The sequence below is a fragment of the Leptinotarsa decemlineata genome, unplaced genomic scaffold (assembly GCF_025532065.1).
Source record: "Leptinotarsa decemlineata unplaced genomic scaffold, Ldec_3_MD MMD2_tig00001973_RagTag_RagTag, whole genome shotgun sequence".
Classification (NCBI taxonomy): domain Eukaryota; kingdom Metazoa; phylum Arthropoda; class Insecta; order Coleoptera; family Chrysomelidae; genus Leptinotarsa; species Leptinotarsa decemlineata.
The window spans coordinates 3815750-3835585 of record NW_027412572.1 but is presented as its reverse complement, the minus strand read 5'-3'; the positions used below and the strand labels follow the sequence as shown (position 1 = coordinate 3835585).

At 35.4% G+C, this 19836-nt stretch overlaps 1 protein-coding gene across 1 annotated transcript; it reads left to right on the top strand.

The window, feature by feature from the left end:
• The first annotated feature begins 104 nt into the window (after positions 1 to 104).
• Positions 105 to 17838, top strand: LOC111515266 (protein sex-lethal). Its single transcript, XM_074176587.1, has 2 exons — positions 105 to 286; positions 16616 to 17838. Exons 1-2 carry the CDS (start codon positions 221 to 223, stop codon positions 17459 to 17461), a joined length of 912 nt encoding a protein of 303 aa, XP_074032688.1. The 5' UTR covers positions 105 to 220; the 3' UTR covers positions 17462 to 17838.
• Positions 17839 to 19836: the final 1998 nt, after the last annotated feature.

Below are 19836 nucleotides of genomic sequence, written 5' to 3'. Positions count from 1 at the left end.
CGAAGCAATGATGAAATCACATCATTGTCATATACTTTTTGATAGAACCTCGTGCAGAGTTGCCCGATAGATCTTAGCCGACACCCTCATGCCCCACCACACGCCAGCAAAAAATGAATTCTCGACCCGCAACATCAAAGACGCCGGGGAATGAATTTATGTTCTGGTGATCTTACATCTTACCGTCAGTCGTCACATATAGTTGGTAGTGAGTTGTTATATGCAAGAAGTGTTACGTGTCGCCTTTATACACTTAATAAGTTATTTGCTGGAACTATTGATAAAAGTAAGTTTTTAAGCTTCTGATGCTTTTTGAATGTTTTGAGCGATGCTAATTTGACATGTGAAAGCTTTCGCTTATTTAGTTTTTCCGTAAATGAGTGAATGAGGAACCGACAAATTTTGTCGGCATTCCGGGTCTTTTATAATGCAAAGGGAAAATTCCGTTTCCAGAAACTGAATGCGTTCCTCCTAAGATTTTTCAATGAAATTTATTAGAGCTAGTTCAAGAATGACGGGTATTGTTAGATGCGTGGAAGTTTTTTCTAACCTTTCAATTAAGTTTGAGTAAATAAAGATCTGGTTGAGGCAAAATAATGTTTGTAGACTATCTGAATAATATTTGACAAGTAAAAATAGACATACGGTTCAGGTAATGAGACCTAAACAAGTTTACGTTTTGGTGTGAATCCCCGTCAAAGCCAAAACACGGCATTTTGGCTGCTACCCATGCAGCAGGGACATCTGCGAGATCATTATCAAAGCAAAGTAACTCTTTTCGGAGATGGTCAGTGGCTCCCCATTTGAATTCATTGCGGGATTTTGCACGATGATTCAAAATTCAATTTGTTTTCATATTGATTTGCAAACAGGTGTGAACTTGGCAGCTAAAAGGTAGCAGCCAAAATCTCGAAAACACCCGAGCCCACATAGACATACGTCGAAAAATTACGGATAAATGAACATTAAAAAGGTGAAAAATGATTAGAAGCTCTATTATTATCGCTGAACGAACACCTCGGGCAACTCTTTCGAATGTGCCTACTAAAAAAGCAGAATAAAAAAATTATGAATAGGGAATGAGTACATTTGTAAGAAATATCTATCACTGAAAACATGTTTTGTTATCAGACGTAGTAGATGAGACCAGCAGTTAGAAGGGCTCAAATAGTGAAATAATTGAAGGGGGTCACATGGAGACATACTTTAAAAAAGTAATCGAAACTCCTAGAAGAAAAAAGCCTGTCAAATGGGGATAAAATTCAAAACTGAATCGAAAGTTATAAAAGGAAAAATCGTCTCACCATAATTTTATGTTAGAAAAATCGATTTTGAAAATGATATTATACTGTGGGAAGCAAAAGATAGAACCGCCCAAGGATACAAATACAAAAATAATTTGAAACTCATAGAAGGAAAAATTCTGTCACAAATTGTCATTATGATCCAATTTGCTTTTTCCAGCATGGAATTGTTGTGACAGGATTTTCCCTTCTATGAGTTTCGATTTATTTTTCATTCGTAACCCCATTTGACCCCCTTCGACGGTCGGTCTCATGTTATGATTCTCACAGATTGTCATTATGATCCAATTCGATTTTTCCAGCATGAAATTGTTGTGACAGGATTTTCCCTTCTATGAGTTTCGATTTATTTTTCATTCGTAACCCCATTTGACCCCCTTCGACGGTCGGTCTCATGTTATGATTCTCACAGATTGTCATTATGATCCAATTCGATTTTTCCAGCATGAAATTGTTGTGACAGGATTTTTCCCTCTATGAGTTTCGATTTATTTTTCATTCGTAACCCCATTTGACCCCCTTCGACGGTCGGTCTCATGTTATGATTCTCACAGATTGTCATTATGATCCAATTCGATTTTTCCAGCATGAAATTGTTGTGACAGGATTTTCCCTTCTATGAGTTTCGATTTATTTTTCATTCGTAACCCCATTTGACCCCCTTCGACGGTCGGTCTCATGTTATGATTCTCACAGATTGTCATTATGATCCAATTCGATTTTTCCAGCATGAAATTGTTGTGACAGGATTTTTCCCTCTATGAGTTTCGATTTATTTTTCATTCGTAACCCCATTTGACCCCCTTCGACGGTCGGTCTCATGTTATGATTCTCACAGATTGTCATTATGATCCAATTCGATTTTTCCAGCATGAAATTGTTGTGACAGGATTTTCCCTTCTATGAGTTTCGATTTATTTTTCATTCGTAACCCCATTTGACCCCCTTCGACGGTCGGTCTCATGTTATGATTCTCACAGATTGTCATTATGATCCAATTCGATTTTTCCAGCATGAAATTGTTGTGACAGGATTTTTCCCTCTATGAGTTTCGATTTATTTTTCATTCGTAACCCCATTTGACCCCCTTCGACGGTCGGTCTCATGTTATGATTCTCACAGATTGTCATTATGATCCAATTCGATTTTTCCAGCATGAAATTGTTGTGACAGGATTTTTCCCTCTATGAGTTTCGATTTATTTTTCATTCGTAACCCCATTTGTCCCCCTTCGACGGTCGGTCTCATGTTATGATTCTCACAGATTGTCATTATGTTCCAATTCGATTTTTCCAGCATGAAATTGTTGTGACAGGATTTTCCCTTCTATGAGTTTCGATTTATTTTTCATTCATAACCCCATTTGACCCCCTTCGACGGTCGGTCTCATGTTATGATTCTCACAGATTGTCATTATGATCCGATTCGATTTTTCCAGCATGAAATTGTTGTGACAGGATTTTTCCCTCTATGAGTTTCGATTTATTTTTCATTCATAACCCCATTTGACCCCCTTCGACGGTCGGTCTCATGTTATGATTCTCACAGATTGTCATTATGATCCAATTCGATTTTTCCAGCATGAAATTGTTGTGACAGGATTTTTCCCTCTATGAGTTTCGATTTATTTTTCATTCATAACCCCATTTGACCCCCTTCGACGGTCGGTCTCATGTTATGATTCTCACAGATTGTCATTATGATCCAATTCGATTTTTCCAGCATGAAATTGTTGTGACAGGATTTTCCCTTCTATGAGTTTCGATTTATTTTTCATTCGTAACCCCATTTGACCCCCTTCGACGGTCGGTCTCATGTTATGATTCTCACAGATTGTCATTATGATCCAATTCGATTTTGCCAGCATGAAATTGTTGTGACAGGATTTTCCCTTCTATGAGTTTCGATTTATTTTTCATTCGTAACCCCATTTGACCCCCTTCGACGGTCGGTCTCATGTTATGATTCTCACAGATTGGCATTATGATCCAATTCGATTTTTCCAGCATGAAATTGTTGTGACAGGATTTTTCCCTCTATGAGTTTCGATTTATTTTTCATTCGTAACCCCATTTGTCCCCCTTCGACGGTCGGTCTCATGTTATGATTCTCACAGATTGTCATTATGATCCAATTCGATTTTTCCAGCATGAAATTGTTGTGACAGGATTTTCCCTTCTATGAGTTTCGATTTATTTTTCATTCATAACCCCATTTGACCCCCTTCGACGGTCGGTCTCATGTTATGATTCTCACAGATTGTCATTATGATCCAATTCGATTTTTCCAGCATGAAATTGTTGTGACAGGATTTTCCCTTCTATGAGTTTCGATTTATTTTTCATTCATAACCCCATTTGACCCCCTTCGACGGTCGGTCTCATGTTATGATTCTCACAGATTGTCATTATGATCCAATTCGATTTTTCCAGCATGAAATTGTTGTGACAGGATTTTCCCTTCTATGAGTTTCGATTTATTTTTCATTCATAACCCCATTTGACCCCCTTCGACGGTCGGTCTCATGTTATGATTCTCACAGATTGTCATTATGATCCAATTCGATTTTTCCAGCATGAAATTGTTGTGACAGGATTTTCCCTTCTATGAGTTTCGATTTATTTTTCATTCATAACCCCATTTGACCCCCTTCGACGGTCGGTCTCATGTTATGATTCTCACAGATTGTCATTATGATCCAATTCGATTTTTCCAGCATGAAATTGTTGTGACAGGATTTTCCCTTCTATGAGTTTCGATTTATTTTTCATTCATAACCCCATTTGACCCCCTTCGACGGTCGGTCTCATGTTATGATTCTCACAGATTGTCATTATGATCCAATTCGATTTTTCCAGCATGAAATTGTTGTGACAGGATTTTTCCCTCTATGAGTTTCGATTTATTTTTCATTCATAACCCCATTTGACCCCCTTCGACGGTCGGTCTCATGTTATGATTCTCACAGATTGTCATTATGATCCAATTCGATTTTTCCAGCATGAAATTGTTGTGACAGGATTTTCCCTTCTATGAGTTTCGATTTATTTTTCATTCATAACCCCATTTGACCCCCTTCGACGGTCGGTCTCATGTTATGATTCTCACAGATTGTCATTATGATCCAATTCGATTTTTCCAGCATGAAATTGTTGTGACAGGATTTTCCCTTCTATGAGTTTCGATTTATTTTTCATTCGTAACCCCATTTGACCCCCTTCGACGGTCGGTCTCATGTTATGATTCTCACAGATTGTCATTATGATCCAATTCGATTTTTCCAGCATGAAATTGTTGTGACAGGATTTTTCCCTCTATGAGTTTCGATTTATTTTTCATTCGTAACCCCATTTGTCCCCCTTCGACGGTCGGTCTCATGTTATGATTCTCACAGATTGTCATTATGTTCCAATTCGATTTTTCCAGCATGAAATTGTTGTGACAGGATTTTCCCTTCTATGAGTTTCGATTTATTTTTCATTCATAACCCCATTTGACCCCCTTCGACGGTCGGTCTCATGTTATGATTCTCACAGATTGTCATTATGATCCAATTCGATTTTTCCAGCATGAAATTGTTGTGACAGGATTTTTCCCTCTATGAGTTTCGATTTATTTTTCATTCATAACCCCATTTGACCCCCTTCGACGGTCGGTCTCATGTTATGATTCTCACAGATTGTCATTATGATCCAATTCGATTTTTCCAGCATGAAATTGTTGTGACAGGATTTTCCCTTCTATGAGTTTCGATTTATTTTTCATTCATAACCCCATTTGACCCCCTTCGACGGTCGGTCTCATGTTATGATTCTCACAGATTGTCATTATGATCCAATTCGATTTTTCCAGCATGAAATTGTTGTGACAGGATTTTCCCTTCTATGAGTTTCGATTTATTTTTCATTCGTAACCCCATTTGACCCCCTTCGACGGTCGGTCTCATGTTATGATTCTCACAGATTGTCATTATGATCCAATTCGATTTTTCCAGCATGAAATTGTTGTGACAGGATTTTTCCCTCTATGAGTTTCGATTTATTTTTCATTCGTAACCCCATTTGTCCCCCTTCGACGGTCGGTCTCATGTTATGATTCTCACAGATTGTCATTATGTTCCAATTCGATTTTTCCAGCATGAAATTGTTGTGACAGGATTTTCCCTTCTATGAGTTTCGATTTATTTTTCATTCATAACCCCATTTGACCCCCTTCGATGGTCGGTCTCATGTTATGATTCTCACAGATTGTCATTATGATCCAATTCGATTTTTCCAGCATGAAATTGTTGTGACAGGATTTTTCCCTCTATGAGTTTCGATTTATTTTTCATTCATAACCCCATTTGACCCCCTTCGACGGTCGGTCTCATGTTATGATTCTCACAGATTGTCATTATGATCCAATTCGATTTTTCCAGCATGAAATTGTTGTGACAGGATTTTTCCCTCTATGAGTTTCGATTTATTTTTCATTCATAACCCCATTTGACCCCCTTCGACGGTCGGTCTCATGTTATGATTCTCACAGATTGTCATTATGATCCAATTCGATTTTTCCAGCATGAAATTGTTGTGACAGGATTTTCCCTTCTATGAGTTTCGATTTATTTTTCATTCATAACCCCATTTGACCCCCTTCGACGGTCGGTCTCATGTTATGATTCTCACAGATTGTCATTATGATCCAATTCGATTTTTCCAGCATGAAATTGTTGTGACAGGATTTTCCCTTCTATGAGTTTCGATTTATTTTTCATTCATAACCCCATTTGACCCCCTTCGACGGTCGGTCTCATGTTATGATTCTCACAGATTGTCATTATGATCCAATTCGATTTTTCCAGCATGAAATTGTTGTGACAGGATTTTTCCCTCTATGAGTTTCGATTTATTTTTCATTCATAACCCCATTTGACCCCCTTCGACGGTCGGTCTCATATTATGATTCTCACAGATTGTCATTATGATCCAATTCGATTTTTCCAGCATGAAATTGTTGTGACAGGATTTTCCCTTCTATGAGTTTCGATTTATTTTTCATTCATAACCCCATTTGACCCCCTTCGACGGTCGGTCTCATGTTATGATTCTCACAGATTGTCATTATGATCCAATTCGATTTTTCCAGCATGAAATTGTTGTGACAGGATTTTCCCTTCTATGAGTTTCGATTTATTTTTCATTCGTAACCCCATTTGACCCCCTTCGACGGTCGGTCTCATGTTATGATTCTCACAGATTGTCATTATGATCCAATTCGATTTTTCCAGCATGAAATTGTTGTGACAGGATTTTTCCCTCTATGAGATTCGATTTATTTTTCATTCGTAACCCCATTTGTCCCCCTTCGACGGTCGGTCTCATGTTATGATTCTCACAGATTGTCATTATGTTCCAATTCGATTTTTCCAGCATGAAATTGTTGTGACAGGATTTTCCCTTCTATGAGTTTCGATTTATTTTTCATTCATAACCCCATTTGACCCCCTTCGACGGTCGGTCTCATGTTATGATTCTCACAGATTGTCATTATGATCCAATTCGATTTTTCCAGCATGAAATTGTTGTGACAGGATTTTTCCCTCTATGAGTTTCGATTTATTTTTCATTCATAACCCCATTTGACCCCCTTCGACGGTCGGTCTCATGTTATGATTCTCACAGATTGTCATTATGATCCAATTCGATTTTTCCAGCATGAAATTGTTGTGACAGGATTTTCCCTTCTATGAGTTTCGATTTATTTTTCATTCATAACCCCATTTGACCCCCTTCGACGGTCGGTTTCATGTTATGATTCTCACAGATTGTCATTATGATCCAATTCGATTTTTCCAGCATGAAATTGTTGTGACAGGATTTTCCCTTCTATGAGTTTCGATTTATTTTTCATTCATAACCCCATTTGACCCCCTTCGACGGTCGGTCTCATGTTATGATTCTCACAGATTGTCATTATGATCCAATTCGATTTTTCCAGCATGAAATTGTTGTGACAGGATTTTTCCCTCTATGAGTTTCGATTTATTTTTGTATTCATAAAATGTTTTCAGTGATAGATATTTCTTACAAATGTACTCATTCCCTATTTATAATTTTTTTTATTCTGCTTTTTTAATAGGCACATTCGAAAGAGTGGCCCGAGGTTCGTTTTCAAGAAACCACCATCAACTTTATTTTTTTATATGACCCGAAACAAAAGTACACCCTGTATCTGATTCCATTTTTTATTACGAATTCAACGATGTATCACATGCCATTGTTTTCTTTTTAGTTTAAAGGAAAATTACATTTTTTCTATTTAAAAAAAAAACTTTAAGTAGGCGTTGCAAACAAATGCTTTGACGTAAATACCTGTCACCGAGCCTGTCAAATATTATTTAATTACACGGTAAAATAGTAATTGTCGTTGTTGTTAGCCTATTTGTCGAGTTGTTGTTTTTAGAGTTATTGTTACTGTTGTCGTTATTATTGTTTATTGTTGAATAGATAATATTGTGTTATTATCGTCGAATATGCCGGGTGAGCATTATAGCCATGAAGAAAAGTTTGACATGCTAACGTGCTACATTTTGTGCCACAAAAATACTGTAAATACAGCAGCAATGTATCTTAATACATATCCAGAAAGAAAGCAGCCATGTAAGTCCATTTTCTTAGAGCTGGCTCGAAATTTAAAAGAATATGGTTCATTTAAAAAGCCTGTTTTATCTCGAAAAAAGGAATCTTCAGAAGAAGCCCAAAATAATGTTTTACAAGCAGTTGTTGAGAACCCTGAAATATCAACTAGGCAAATTGAAAATAATGTAGGAGTAGCCAAATCCACAGCTCAATTTATTTTGCGTAAAAATAGATATCACCCCTATAAATTTAGGATTTGCCAAGGACTTAAACCAGGGGATTTCGAACGGCGCCGAAATTTTTGCGAATGGTATACACGCGCGTGTGAAGAAGATTATAATTTCCCTTCAAAAATAATATGATCCGACGAAATTATGGTCACTAATAATGGTATCTTCAACCGCCGCAATACGCATTACTGGGCTCAGCAAAATCCGCGTGTTAAGAAAATATCAAGACATCAAGAACGTTTTGGGTTTAATATGTGGTGTGCAATTTTAGGAACTAAAATACTAGGCCCGTTTTTTTACTATAATTCTTTGACCGCCGAACGATACCATCATTTATTGCAAAACTATGTAGAAGACTGTTTAGATAATTTACCTCTGGCACAGGTCAATAACTGTTGGTTTCAAGACGGTGCTCCTGCACATAATTCTAGACAAGTTCGAGAGTATCTTTCGCAGCGATTTCCTGGAAGGTGGATTGGAACCTTTAGTGAAGTGTCTTGCCAGCGCGATCCCCTGACTTAACTCCTCTAGACTTCTTCATATGGGGTTTTGTTAAAAACCGGGTGTACCAACATTCTTTTGAAACTGAACAGCAGTTACGAGAATGTGTAACTGTCGCATTTAACAGTATTACACCAGAGATGTTACGTGATGTTTCAAGTTCTACAGTTAGAAGATCATACTTATGTTTGGAAAATAACGGAAACCTGTTTGAACACCCCCTTTGAATTAAATAAAAAATTCGTTAATTTCTTTGTTGTTTTCATTACTTTAAAAAATCATTATTAACCTACTTAAAAATATATTTTAAAAATAGAAAAAATGCAATTTTCCCTTAAACTAAAAAGAAAACAATGGCATGTGTTACATCGTTGAATTCGTAATAAAAAATGGAATCACATACAGGGTGTACTTTTTTTTCGGGCTATTTAAAAAAATAAAGTTGATGATGTTTTTTTGAAAACGAAACGTCGGATATAAGAACTGATATGTTTTCAAATAAAGTCAAAAAAAATAAAATTGATATTGTCAAATTCTCGTTTTTCCCAAATATCTCAGCAGGCCATGAAAATTTTTCAAGTTTCTAAACGGCATGTAAGTAAGCTTTAAAGAACACAACTTTTTCCTAATTTAACCTAAGCTGTATCTCCAACAGGTAGTGAGATTCCCATGCTTAGGATCCTTATCTTGGACACACTGTATAATATAAACAAGATTGGTCCCAGTACAGAACCTTGGGGCATACCATGTTTGACAGATTTCATATTCGATTTAATCCCATGTAATGATACACACTGTGATCTATTGTGCAAATAGGATTCAAATAATTTAAGGGACAGTCCGCGGATACCATAATAGGAAAGTTTCTTAAGCAGAATATCGTGCGAAACACAATCAAATGCCTTCGATAGATCGCACAACATTATGAATGAATGTTTGCCCTCCTCAAAACCTATCACTATACTGGATATGATATTCAAAAGAGCATCGATTGTGGACTTACCCTTTCTATACGCAAATTGTCCAGGGCAGAAAAGAGAATTAACTTCTAAGTATTAATCTGCTTTTGACAATTACCTCGATAACTTTTCCAAGTATAGGTATTATTGAAATAGGTCTAAAGTTGTCGATAATATGAGGGTCTCCTTTTTTAGAAAGAGGTAGGACTACAGATTTTTTAATATTGCAGGAAAAACCCCATGAGAAAAACACTCATTTATTAATAGGGATAATGGGTACGCAATCATATTGGCAATACTTTTGATGATTCTACTATTAAGCTCAAAATAGTCCGAACAATTGGAGTTCTTGAGAGACTGGATACTTTCCATTACTTCCCTCGGGGTCGTGGGGAACAATACGAAGGAGTTAACTGGTGTTTTAAGATTTTTCAAGAAATCTGTCGCTTCATAATTTACTTCATAATTGATGATCCTCCAAGTATCTCTACTGATATTTGGAGAACATGCCAGAAAACTTTCACACGATTCTCGTTTTGCCAGTTGTAAAGACTTTTTGTAATCTTTGCGTAATGTTTTGAATTAAGGTAAAAGACCATGTGAAGAAAAAAAACAAATGTGAATGAACGTTATCATTATTATTATTATTATTAACAATGTTGAAGTTTTTTAAAAAAATATTAAAATTATGATAAACAGTGAACAATCATTATAGGGTTAAAAATATACATATACGAATACACATAAATAAAACAATATATAAACCATTACAGATAATAAATAAATAAATCATTACAGATGTGTAAGCATCTGAAATACTTTGAGTTGAAATACATCATCGTAATATTCCTTTAAGTCATAGTAGGCTAGGCGGGCATAGGCATAGAAGGTGGTTATACAGGGTCCTGCAACAGTGGCGCGGTGTTCCATATCTCTATATAGGAAGCAGATAGGAATCTAATTTTCTATAATATTACCTTATTGCTCGAGCTCGACAAAATGAAAATATTGGCGGTCACACAGGGTGTTCGATTTTTTCTGGGCGGATCCCAACTGTGTCTTTTTAAATGGCAACCTATATTTTTTATCGCTTTTTCGGTTTCTTCATAGAAAATAAAATAAACTTTATGTATATCTGCACTTCGAAAATATTGACGGTTTTCGAGATATCTAGCATGACAGGTTTTTTTTTCCAATATTCGTCACTCAGAATATTTGAAATTATAAAGTGGTGCCAAGTCCAGTTGAAATTTTTTTTTGGTCGAATATTCTACATTGGTAACTCTCTCAAACGATATATCTGAAATCGATCTGTGATATACAGGGTATGAAAAACCGCTTGCCAAATATTGTAAATGAAAATTTGCAAAATCTTCCTTATATTAAATGGAACACCCTGTATATTATTGATCCATAAGAAGCGCCAACGAAACCTCTACAAATTTCATTAAGTATTCCCTATGGCTAAGTTCAATAGTTTTTCTTAAATGAGCATTTCTTTCGAAAAATGGTCATTTTTTCAAAGCGAAATCCATTTGACGACTGATAAGAATATACAAAAAATACCCTTTCCTTAAAATATCGCCCATTCCTAAAATTACCTGTTGCTAGATAAACAAGTTGCGAATTACACCACAAAATGGACGTTCTTGAATAGTTACAATGAATGAAATATTTATTGGAAATCAAGTAGTCTGGCAAATGACAGAACAAAATATTTGGCTGCAAATGAATATTGAAATTTTTAGTCAATCGTGAAGTTGAACTGTCGGTATAATTTCATCAGAATGTTGTTATCAAAAAGTGATTTGATTGATATGATTTTCATATTAGGTGAATCAGACAGGAATTGTTTATTGGCAAGTAGAATTTATTCTCAACGGTATCCAGATAGAAGGCATCCAGATGAAAGATCTTTCCGAAAGGTCTTGGGACGATTCGTTGAAACTGGATCTATTAATTATTCCAAACATGAGCGCATCAAGCCAGCTACTAATGAAGATAATGAATTGCAAGTTCTTCTTGCTGTTGAAGAAGATCCTAGTAGGAGTCAACGACAAATTGGGGAAATAGTGGATATAAGTGAGAGATCAGTGGAACGAGTATTGAAGAAACATCGCTTGCATCCATACCACGTTCAGTTACATCAAGAACTACTGTATGCTGATTTCGAGAAAAGAGTGAGATTTTGCAATTGGGCCATGAACAAAATTCGTCGAAACGAATATTTTTTCAATAATATTTTATGATCGGATGAATCGACATTCCATAAAAATGGATTTGTAGATCGACATAATTACCATTATTATGCGACAGAAAATCCTCACTTATTGAGACAGGTGGATTATCAACATAGGTGGTCGATAAATGTCTGGGGAGGCATCATTGGAGAATATGTAATTGGTCCATACTTTTTTGAGGGACATATGAATGGTGCAATGTATCTCAATTTCTTACGAAATGATTTACCAGGTTTGTTAGATGATATTCCTCTTGACCTCCGCAATAGAATGTGGTTACAACATGATGGTGCACCTGCTCACTATTCGGCAGAAGTGAGAGATCATCTAAATGAAGTATTTCCCAATAAATGGATAGGACGGAATGGGCCTGTACGGTGGCCCGCTAGATCACCAGATTTGACGAAACTAGATTTTTTCTTATGGGGATACATAAAAAATATGGTTTACGTTGAGCCACCAACTTCTCCCGAAAATATGCGACTTAGAATAACGAATGCTTTTCGCAGCATTACACCAGCTGTCTTGCGCAGGGTAGAACAGTCTTTCAAACATAGACTTCAGCTCTGCATTCAAGAAAATGGAAGACATGTTAAACATATTTTATAAAAGTTTCATTATCAACCTTAATTAAACTCTCCCTTTTGTAGTTTTGTAATTTGCCAGTTGACAAATTTGAATATCTAGAACTCAAGCTCTGAATGAATATAATAACATGAAAAAAATAGTTATTTATAATGTTTCTTTCTTTTAACTTGTTTGGTTTGATATTGCACGATTTATGAGTGAAATTCTGCATCCAATGAAAAAATAATTTTCCATTTAGCAAAAAGTGATAGGTACATACATTTATTTCGTTAAAAAATATTTGTTTGGACACCTTCTATTGTACAAAATTGAAACAAGATATCTTTCGTATATTTTTATCAGTCGTCAAATGGATTTCGATTTGAAAAAATGACCATTTTTCGAAAGAAATGCTCATTTAAGAAAAACTATTGAACTTAGCCATAGGGAATACTTAATGAAATTTGTAGAGGTTTCGTTGGCGCTTCTTATGGATCAATAATATACAGGGTGTTCCATTTAATATAAGGAAGATTTTGCAAATTTTCATTTACAATATTTGGCAAGCGGTTTTTCATACCCTGTATATCACAGGTCGATTTCAGATATATCGTTTGAGAGAGTTACCAATGTAGAATATTCGACCAAAAAAAATTTCAACTGGACTTGGCACCACTTTATAATTTCAAATATTCTGAGTGACGAATATTGGAAAAAAAAACCTGTCATGCTAGATATCTCGAAAACCGTCAATATTTTCGAAGTGCAGATATACATAAAGTTTATTTTATTTTCTATGAAGAAACCGAAAAAGCGATAAAAAATATAGGTTGCCATTTAAAAAGACACAGTTGGGATCCGCCCAGAAAAAATCGAACACCCTGTGTGACCGCCAATATTTTTATTCTGTCGAGCTCGAGCAATAAGGTAATATTATAGAAAATTAGATTCCTATCTGCTTCCTATATAGAGATATGGAACACCGCGCCACTGTTGCAGGACCCTGTATATTTTCTTGCTCTCATATATCAAAGAAAATTTTGTAATTACTGATTTTGGGATTGGCAAGGGTAAATTCCGACTTCCTCTCGTGTGGTCATTATTTGATGCTGAGTTGGAGTATTTTTGTGAATTAGACAAACGGTTTCCAAAAGAAATAAACAAGGTACAGTAAAAATTTTCTAACTGATGAAAAGTGGTTTGCAGTGGTCTTGTGACTTTGCCCTACATATTTATTTTTGAATTTAGTAGTTGCTGACTGCAAAAGCCCCAAAAGGTAATTCCATTCACACATAGTCAGTGGGCATACTTGAAGACTGGCTATAAATCGAATCATCTAAAAGAACAATTCGTTCAGGCCAGCCTCAACACCCTACACAGTAGGTTAATGGACTGACACCTCTCAGAAAACAACTACTCCCCTGGCTAATACCACGAAGGGCGTTGGATTATATCCGACATGTGTCAGTGCAGGATTCTTCACAGTAGTTATTCCTGCATATGCTGTTGGCGATACAACTGCAGTTGTATACATACAAATGCAAATAACTTCTGCATATGCTGTTGAATCCTGACATCTGTCGGATATAATCCAACGCCCTTCGTGGTATTAGCCAGGGGAGTAGTTGTTTTCTGATAGGCGTCAGTCCATTAATCTACTGTGTAGGGAGTTGAGACTGGCCTGAACGAATTGTTCTTTGATAATAGGTAATTCCATATCTCAAGTGCGACTCTATCAAGGAAAAATACACAGTTCTGGCTGAGCATTGATTGAGTTCGTTAGAAACAACTCCAACTGCATAGCAGCCAGATGATTTTTTTTTGCATAAGTTTGTTATATGCTCATCAAATTTTAATTTATCATCTATAAATACCCCTGAAAATTTTGTGTGAGTTTTGTTAACTATTAGCGTGATTTTCTATAAGTGAGTCGTCAAAATTGAGTTTGAAGCAAACTATGTTTGTTTTACTTGTGTTGAAATACAGTGAGTGCTTTTCAGATAAAAGTATCCACCTTTAATAACTTTTGTAATACTGGTATTTAGGAAAAATCCAAAAACACGTCAATTTATGTTGGAAGGGGCAAGCATTATGGCTTATTTAAACTTACTGGAAAAGCCACCCTCTCACCCCTAGCATCATCCCCTTTTTTTTATTACTTCTCATATTTTTTATGTAAAATTTGGATACTCCTCTTTGAGCTGATTTCAAAAATGTATAATACTTGTAGGTTAAAGTGGTTAGTTTATGAGATAAACAATTTTTCTTTTAATAGCACAAATTATACTTATTTTTTACTTTCACCTTATTTGCCTGTAATAAAATGGGTTGTACAACAGTTCAAACTCTTTAATCTTTTTAACTGTGCTATTTATTATGAAGTTACAATAAGTGTTCAAAATGAGTACCATTCACTTCCATACAACGGTATAATCTATTTTGAAATGCCTCTCTGACATTGCTTAATACGGCTGGATTTAATTGTCGACATTCATTTTCTATCCTCTCTCGTAAATCATCCAGAGATTCTGGTTGGGTAGCATAAAGTTTTGTTTTTAAATACCCCCATAAAAAGAAGTCTAGGGGTGTTAAATCCGGTGACCTAGGTGGCCACTCCATCATCTGCCCTCTTCTACCTATCCAACGAGCGGGGAATGTTTCGTTTAAAAATTGTCGGACAGGCATAGCATAGTGTGGGGGAGCTCCGTCTTGTTGAAATACCAGTAAATCTTCGGAAAGGTTATCATCATTTTCTATTGTTGTTGTAATACGTGGGTCAACCCCTTCCCTGAGTAACTCAAGATATGATTCACCATTTAAATTTCCGTTGATGAAGAAAGGTTCGACAATGTGGTCACCTAGGATACCACACCAAACGTTTAACTTTTGGGGATGTTGTGTATGGAATTCACGCATAATATGTGGATCACTTTCAGCCCAATATCTACAATTATGCCTATTTACTAAGCCATTTAATGAAAATGAGCATTCATCAGAAAAGCAAATATTGTTTAACAATTGTGGATTGTTATTGATAAATTGCGTCATTGATTCGCAAAACTCTAGACGACGATCAAAATCATCTTCATTCAACTCGTGCACCAACTTAACTTTGTATAGGTGGTACTTGAATTTATGTAGAACTCGGAAAACTGTAGAAGATGAAACACCGATCGCTCTACTTATTGTTGACAACGATTGGGGTTGTTGAGCCTCTAAGCTGACTTGCCCTAAAATTGCCACTTGGATTGCTTCGTTATTTACGAGTCCCTCTCGCTTATGCACTTTATTGCAAACAGACCCTGTTGTGGTAAATTTTCTCCATCAGTTGAATTACATACTTATGAGTTGCATGTCTTCCGTCATGTAATTCGTTAAATATTCTAGCAGCAGCTCTTGCACAATTATTATTTTGGTAGTATAAACCTACAATTTCAGTTCTTTCTTGCAAAAAGTAAACCATTTCAGCGAAACAAAATAAATAATGTATCAAAGTACACTATCAATAGTGACTACAAATTCTAGTTGACAATGTCAAACTTTAATAAAAAGTAGAGTTTTTTGTTGTTTTGATTTTTGAAGTAGAATAAATAGCACAGTTAAACAGATTAAAGAGTTTGAACTGTTGTACAACCCATTTTAGTACAGGCAAATAAGATGAAAGTAAAAAATAAGTAAAATTTGTGCTATTAAAAGAAAAATTGTTTATCTCATAAACTAACCACTTTAACCTACAAGTATTATACATTTTTGAAATCAGCGAGGAGTATCCAAATTTTACATAAAAAATATGAGAAGTAATTAAAAAAAAAAGGGATGATGCTAGGGGTGAGGGGGTGGCTTTTCCAGTAAGTTCAAATAAGCCATAATGCTTGCCCCTTCCAACATAAATTGACGTGTTTTTGGATTTTTCCTAAATACCAGTATTACAAAAGATATTAAAGGTGGATACTTTTATCTGAAAAGCACTGTATAAGAAGTTTAATTCGCTCCACTGTTCAACCCTATAGAGATCTAGAGTTATGATGTCTCTGACATTATTTTCATTTGTCCCACGCCAAAGGATCGTGGTGTCATCCGTAAAAACAAATGAACGGGAACAAACTTTATTACTTTTTAGTTCTTCTAACAGTTTTTGTACCTTCCAGACATAACTCAATTTTTGTTATATCTTATTTTAATTAATTTCAGAAAGATATCAAGATGTTTGGCTCAAAACTAGGAAACTCCCCATTTTCAGTGAAACCTTCCCTCCGTGAGGATAGTAGCATGAACAACTCATCTGAAGTACGTGCTATTACAAAAAATGGAGCTGGAGATAATAACCAGGACCACGACAAAACTAAATTGATCGTTAATTACATACCACAATTTGCAACGGAAAATGATCTTGTTCAAATATTTGGTCCACTCGGACAACTGGAATACATCAGGATAATGAAAGACTTCAAAACTGGATACAGCTTTGGTTATGGGTTTGTCAAATATTCCAGGCCTTCAGCAGCTGCCAAAGCAATTGCGGTGTTGAATGGATTCCACTTCGGGAATAAACGTTTGAGAGTTTCATATTCGAGACCCGACATGAAAGATTCAAATTTATACATAACATATTTACCAGCAGATATGACCGAACGAGATTTGGACTTTCTATTTGGAGAATATGGAGAAATTGTACAGAGAAGAATCTTGAAAGATAAAATTACCGGTATGCCCAGAGGTGTGGCATTTGTAAGATATTCGAAGGGAAAAGAAGCTCAGGCAGCAATAGCCAATCTTGATGGAAAAGTTTTGGAGAATGCTATGTCACCATTGAGAGTAAGACTATCAGAAGACCACGGAAGACTAAAAGACAAATACTTGGAAGCGTGCAATCCCACGACCTATAACAGGGGAATACCCCAATTCAGAAGAGGTTTGCCTCACAGAGACATTGATGTACCGAGAAGTTTTCAAAATCGTTATGGCAGATTTCCTATGAATGAGATGAGAAATAGGGGTGCTGGAGATGCTTTTCTTCCAAGATCTTTATTCTATTGAGGAATTTGAGAATTTTTATAAAAATAATTTTTGTTTTAATTTATGAATGCATTTTGTCGACGATCAGCTTTTTTTTCTACATGTATCCTGTTACTTTTGTTCTGGAATATTGTTGTTGTTTGAAAGTTGTTCTATGTTTTGTTTTGGCTGATTATCGGCGAATTGTACGATTTTCCTCGTTTTAACTGATGCCCTAGAAGACTGTTTTTATTAATTTTATGTGTATTTATAACTATGACTAATACTTTTCGCGTAAATTGTCATATCGTATATGCTTGATTTCTGTTTGTTTTCATTAAGAATCGCTTAACCGCATTAATCAATCTTGTAGTCTCCAGGACATCATCTATTTTTTATAATTATTACAAAAAATTATAAAAATGGCTTCGCATCTTCATTTCAATCAGTTTTCCTACCACATCGTAAAATATTCATAGTGCAGGATGCGAAACGGACGCCTTGCTCCTCACATAATATAGGACAGTAGTTTTAGGTGGGATACGAAAACTGTGGGAAAATTTTAACGGGGTCCAGAAAAAAACAATTGATAATAATTAAGTGCTATCTATGTATTACTTTGTTTTCAAATCAAAGTCTAAATTATAAAACAAAACCTAAAATTAATGTGAGAAATTACACCGACGGTCTTGAGCCAGTTTTTATAGTTTTGTTTTCGAGAGGAACAACAAATTCGAAGTGTGTCTTCTAGGTAGGCATCCGTTAATCTTGAACGATGTTTGTTTTTCAAAAAATTCATCTTTGAGAAAGATATTTCACATACGTATACCGGGACAAACATAGTGGCCAAATTTATAGCTAGTTTCTTGCAATTACCAAATTTTCCTGGGACATGTTTGGCCCAAAATTCTTTAGTGGATATCGTTTTTTACATTTGTAAAGACACATCTTGCAAATCAATTATCTCTATTAGGAGTGATAATCCAGTCATTTAAGCTTAAATTAAGTAGGAATCTCGGAATTCGAGATACCCATCTGTAAGTCTGTAAATACTTGTATATTGACACCCTAAAAGTTGTCTCAAAACCTACATATGGTAGGGTGTAAGCAACTATTAAATTTCAAGGTCAAAGGTCACAAAAATCGGTTTTTTGCGCTTTTTTTGGAAATATCTCATTTCCTATGGTTTTTTTGCTATTTGTATTTATTATCAATATTGTAGAATACAAAATTCTCTACAAATTTTCTTTAGAAAAATTTTTTATACGGTGAACCGTTTTCGAGGTAGAGGGCGGAGAGCGCGCGGTCACAGCATCACTTCAGGTCAACCTGTGCCTCCGGTCGAAAACGCGCCATATATAGTTGATGAACTATCGATAAATCAATGATTATAAATATTTGTCAATTTTTATTAACTATTATATTATATTTTATCATTTTCTTCATGCATTAAATCTATATCTATTCAATAATACTGATAACCGTTTACTAAAATTAAAAAATAATTAAGAGAAAAACTTAAATCATAATATAATTACATTCCCATTTACACTAATGACATTTTAAATAGAAAATAATTTAGTGCCTCTTTAAAATCTGTAAATTTTAAAATTCTTCCACTACGTCAAATCGAAATAACAAAGATGTATCAGATGGAGTAGTAGAAAGCCAAAAACTTTCTTTCCCAAAAAACAAAGATAAGTTCATTAATATGTTTATTGAAAAATTACAAGCTGCAAATATTACTACTGAACAAGCCAGAGATGATGCGGATGTTCTTATTGTTGAAACTGCAATTGAAGAATCAAAGTTTAAAAAAACTGCAGTTATAATAGGACTAGATATTGATTTACTAGTCATTTTAATTGGGCGTTCACTGTCTTTTTCTTTAAAAAAGTTGGGAAAGGTAATGTAAAAACGGAGATATACTCGACTAAAAGTTTTGATAATTATCCTCATTCTAAAAAACATATTTTATTTCTGCACGCATTAAGTGGCTGTGACACAACTTCTGCGCTTTTTAAAAAGGAAAAAAATAATTTTTAAAAGTTTTTGAGAAACTGACAAATTTGGATGAACTAGCTGCAGCATTTGAGGAAGAAAATTGTTCGGCCCAGAGATTATTAGAGAGTGGAACTCAAACCTTATTGGCAGTCTATAATGCTCCGAAATCTGTGAAAAGTCTCGATCATCTTCGTTATATGCATTACGTCAAGTCTACAAAACTTAATAAACCTGTGCAGCTTTCAAATATTCCACCAACCAATGCAGCTGCTCATCAACATTTCAACCGTATAAATTATCAAGTTCAAACTTGGTTAGGACATGATTTGGAACCCCAGGTATGGGGTTGGGCAATGCGAAACGATTTTCTGGAGCCTATCATGACAATTTTACCACCTGTTTTTTTTTTCATC

Excerpts from the sequence above, each read along its gene's own strand:
- LOC111515266 (XM_074176587.1), top strand. The coding sequence starts at position 221 with ATGCAAGAAGTGTTACGTGTCGCCTTTATACACTTAATAAGTTATTTG. Across the intron at positions 287-16,615 it reads TGCTGGAACTATTGATAAAA|AAAGATATCAAGATGTTTGG; the intron begins GTAAGTTTTTAA and ends AATTAATTTCAG.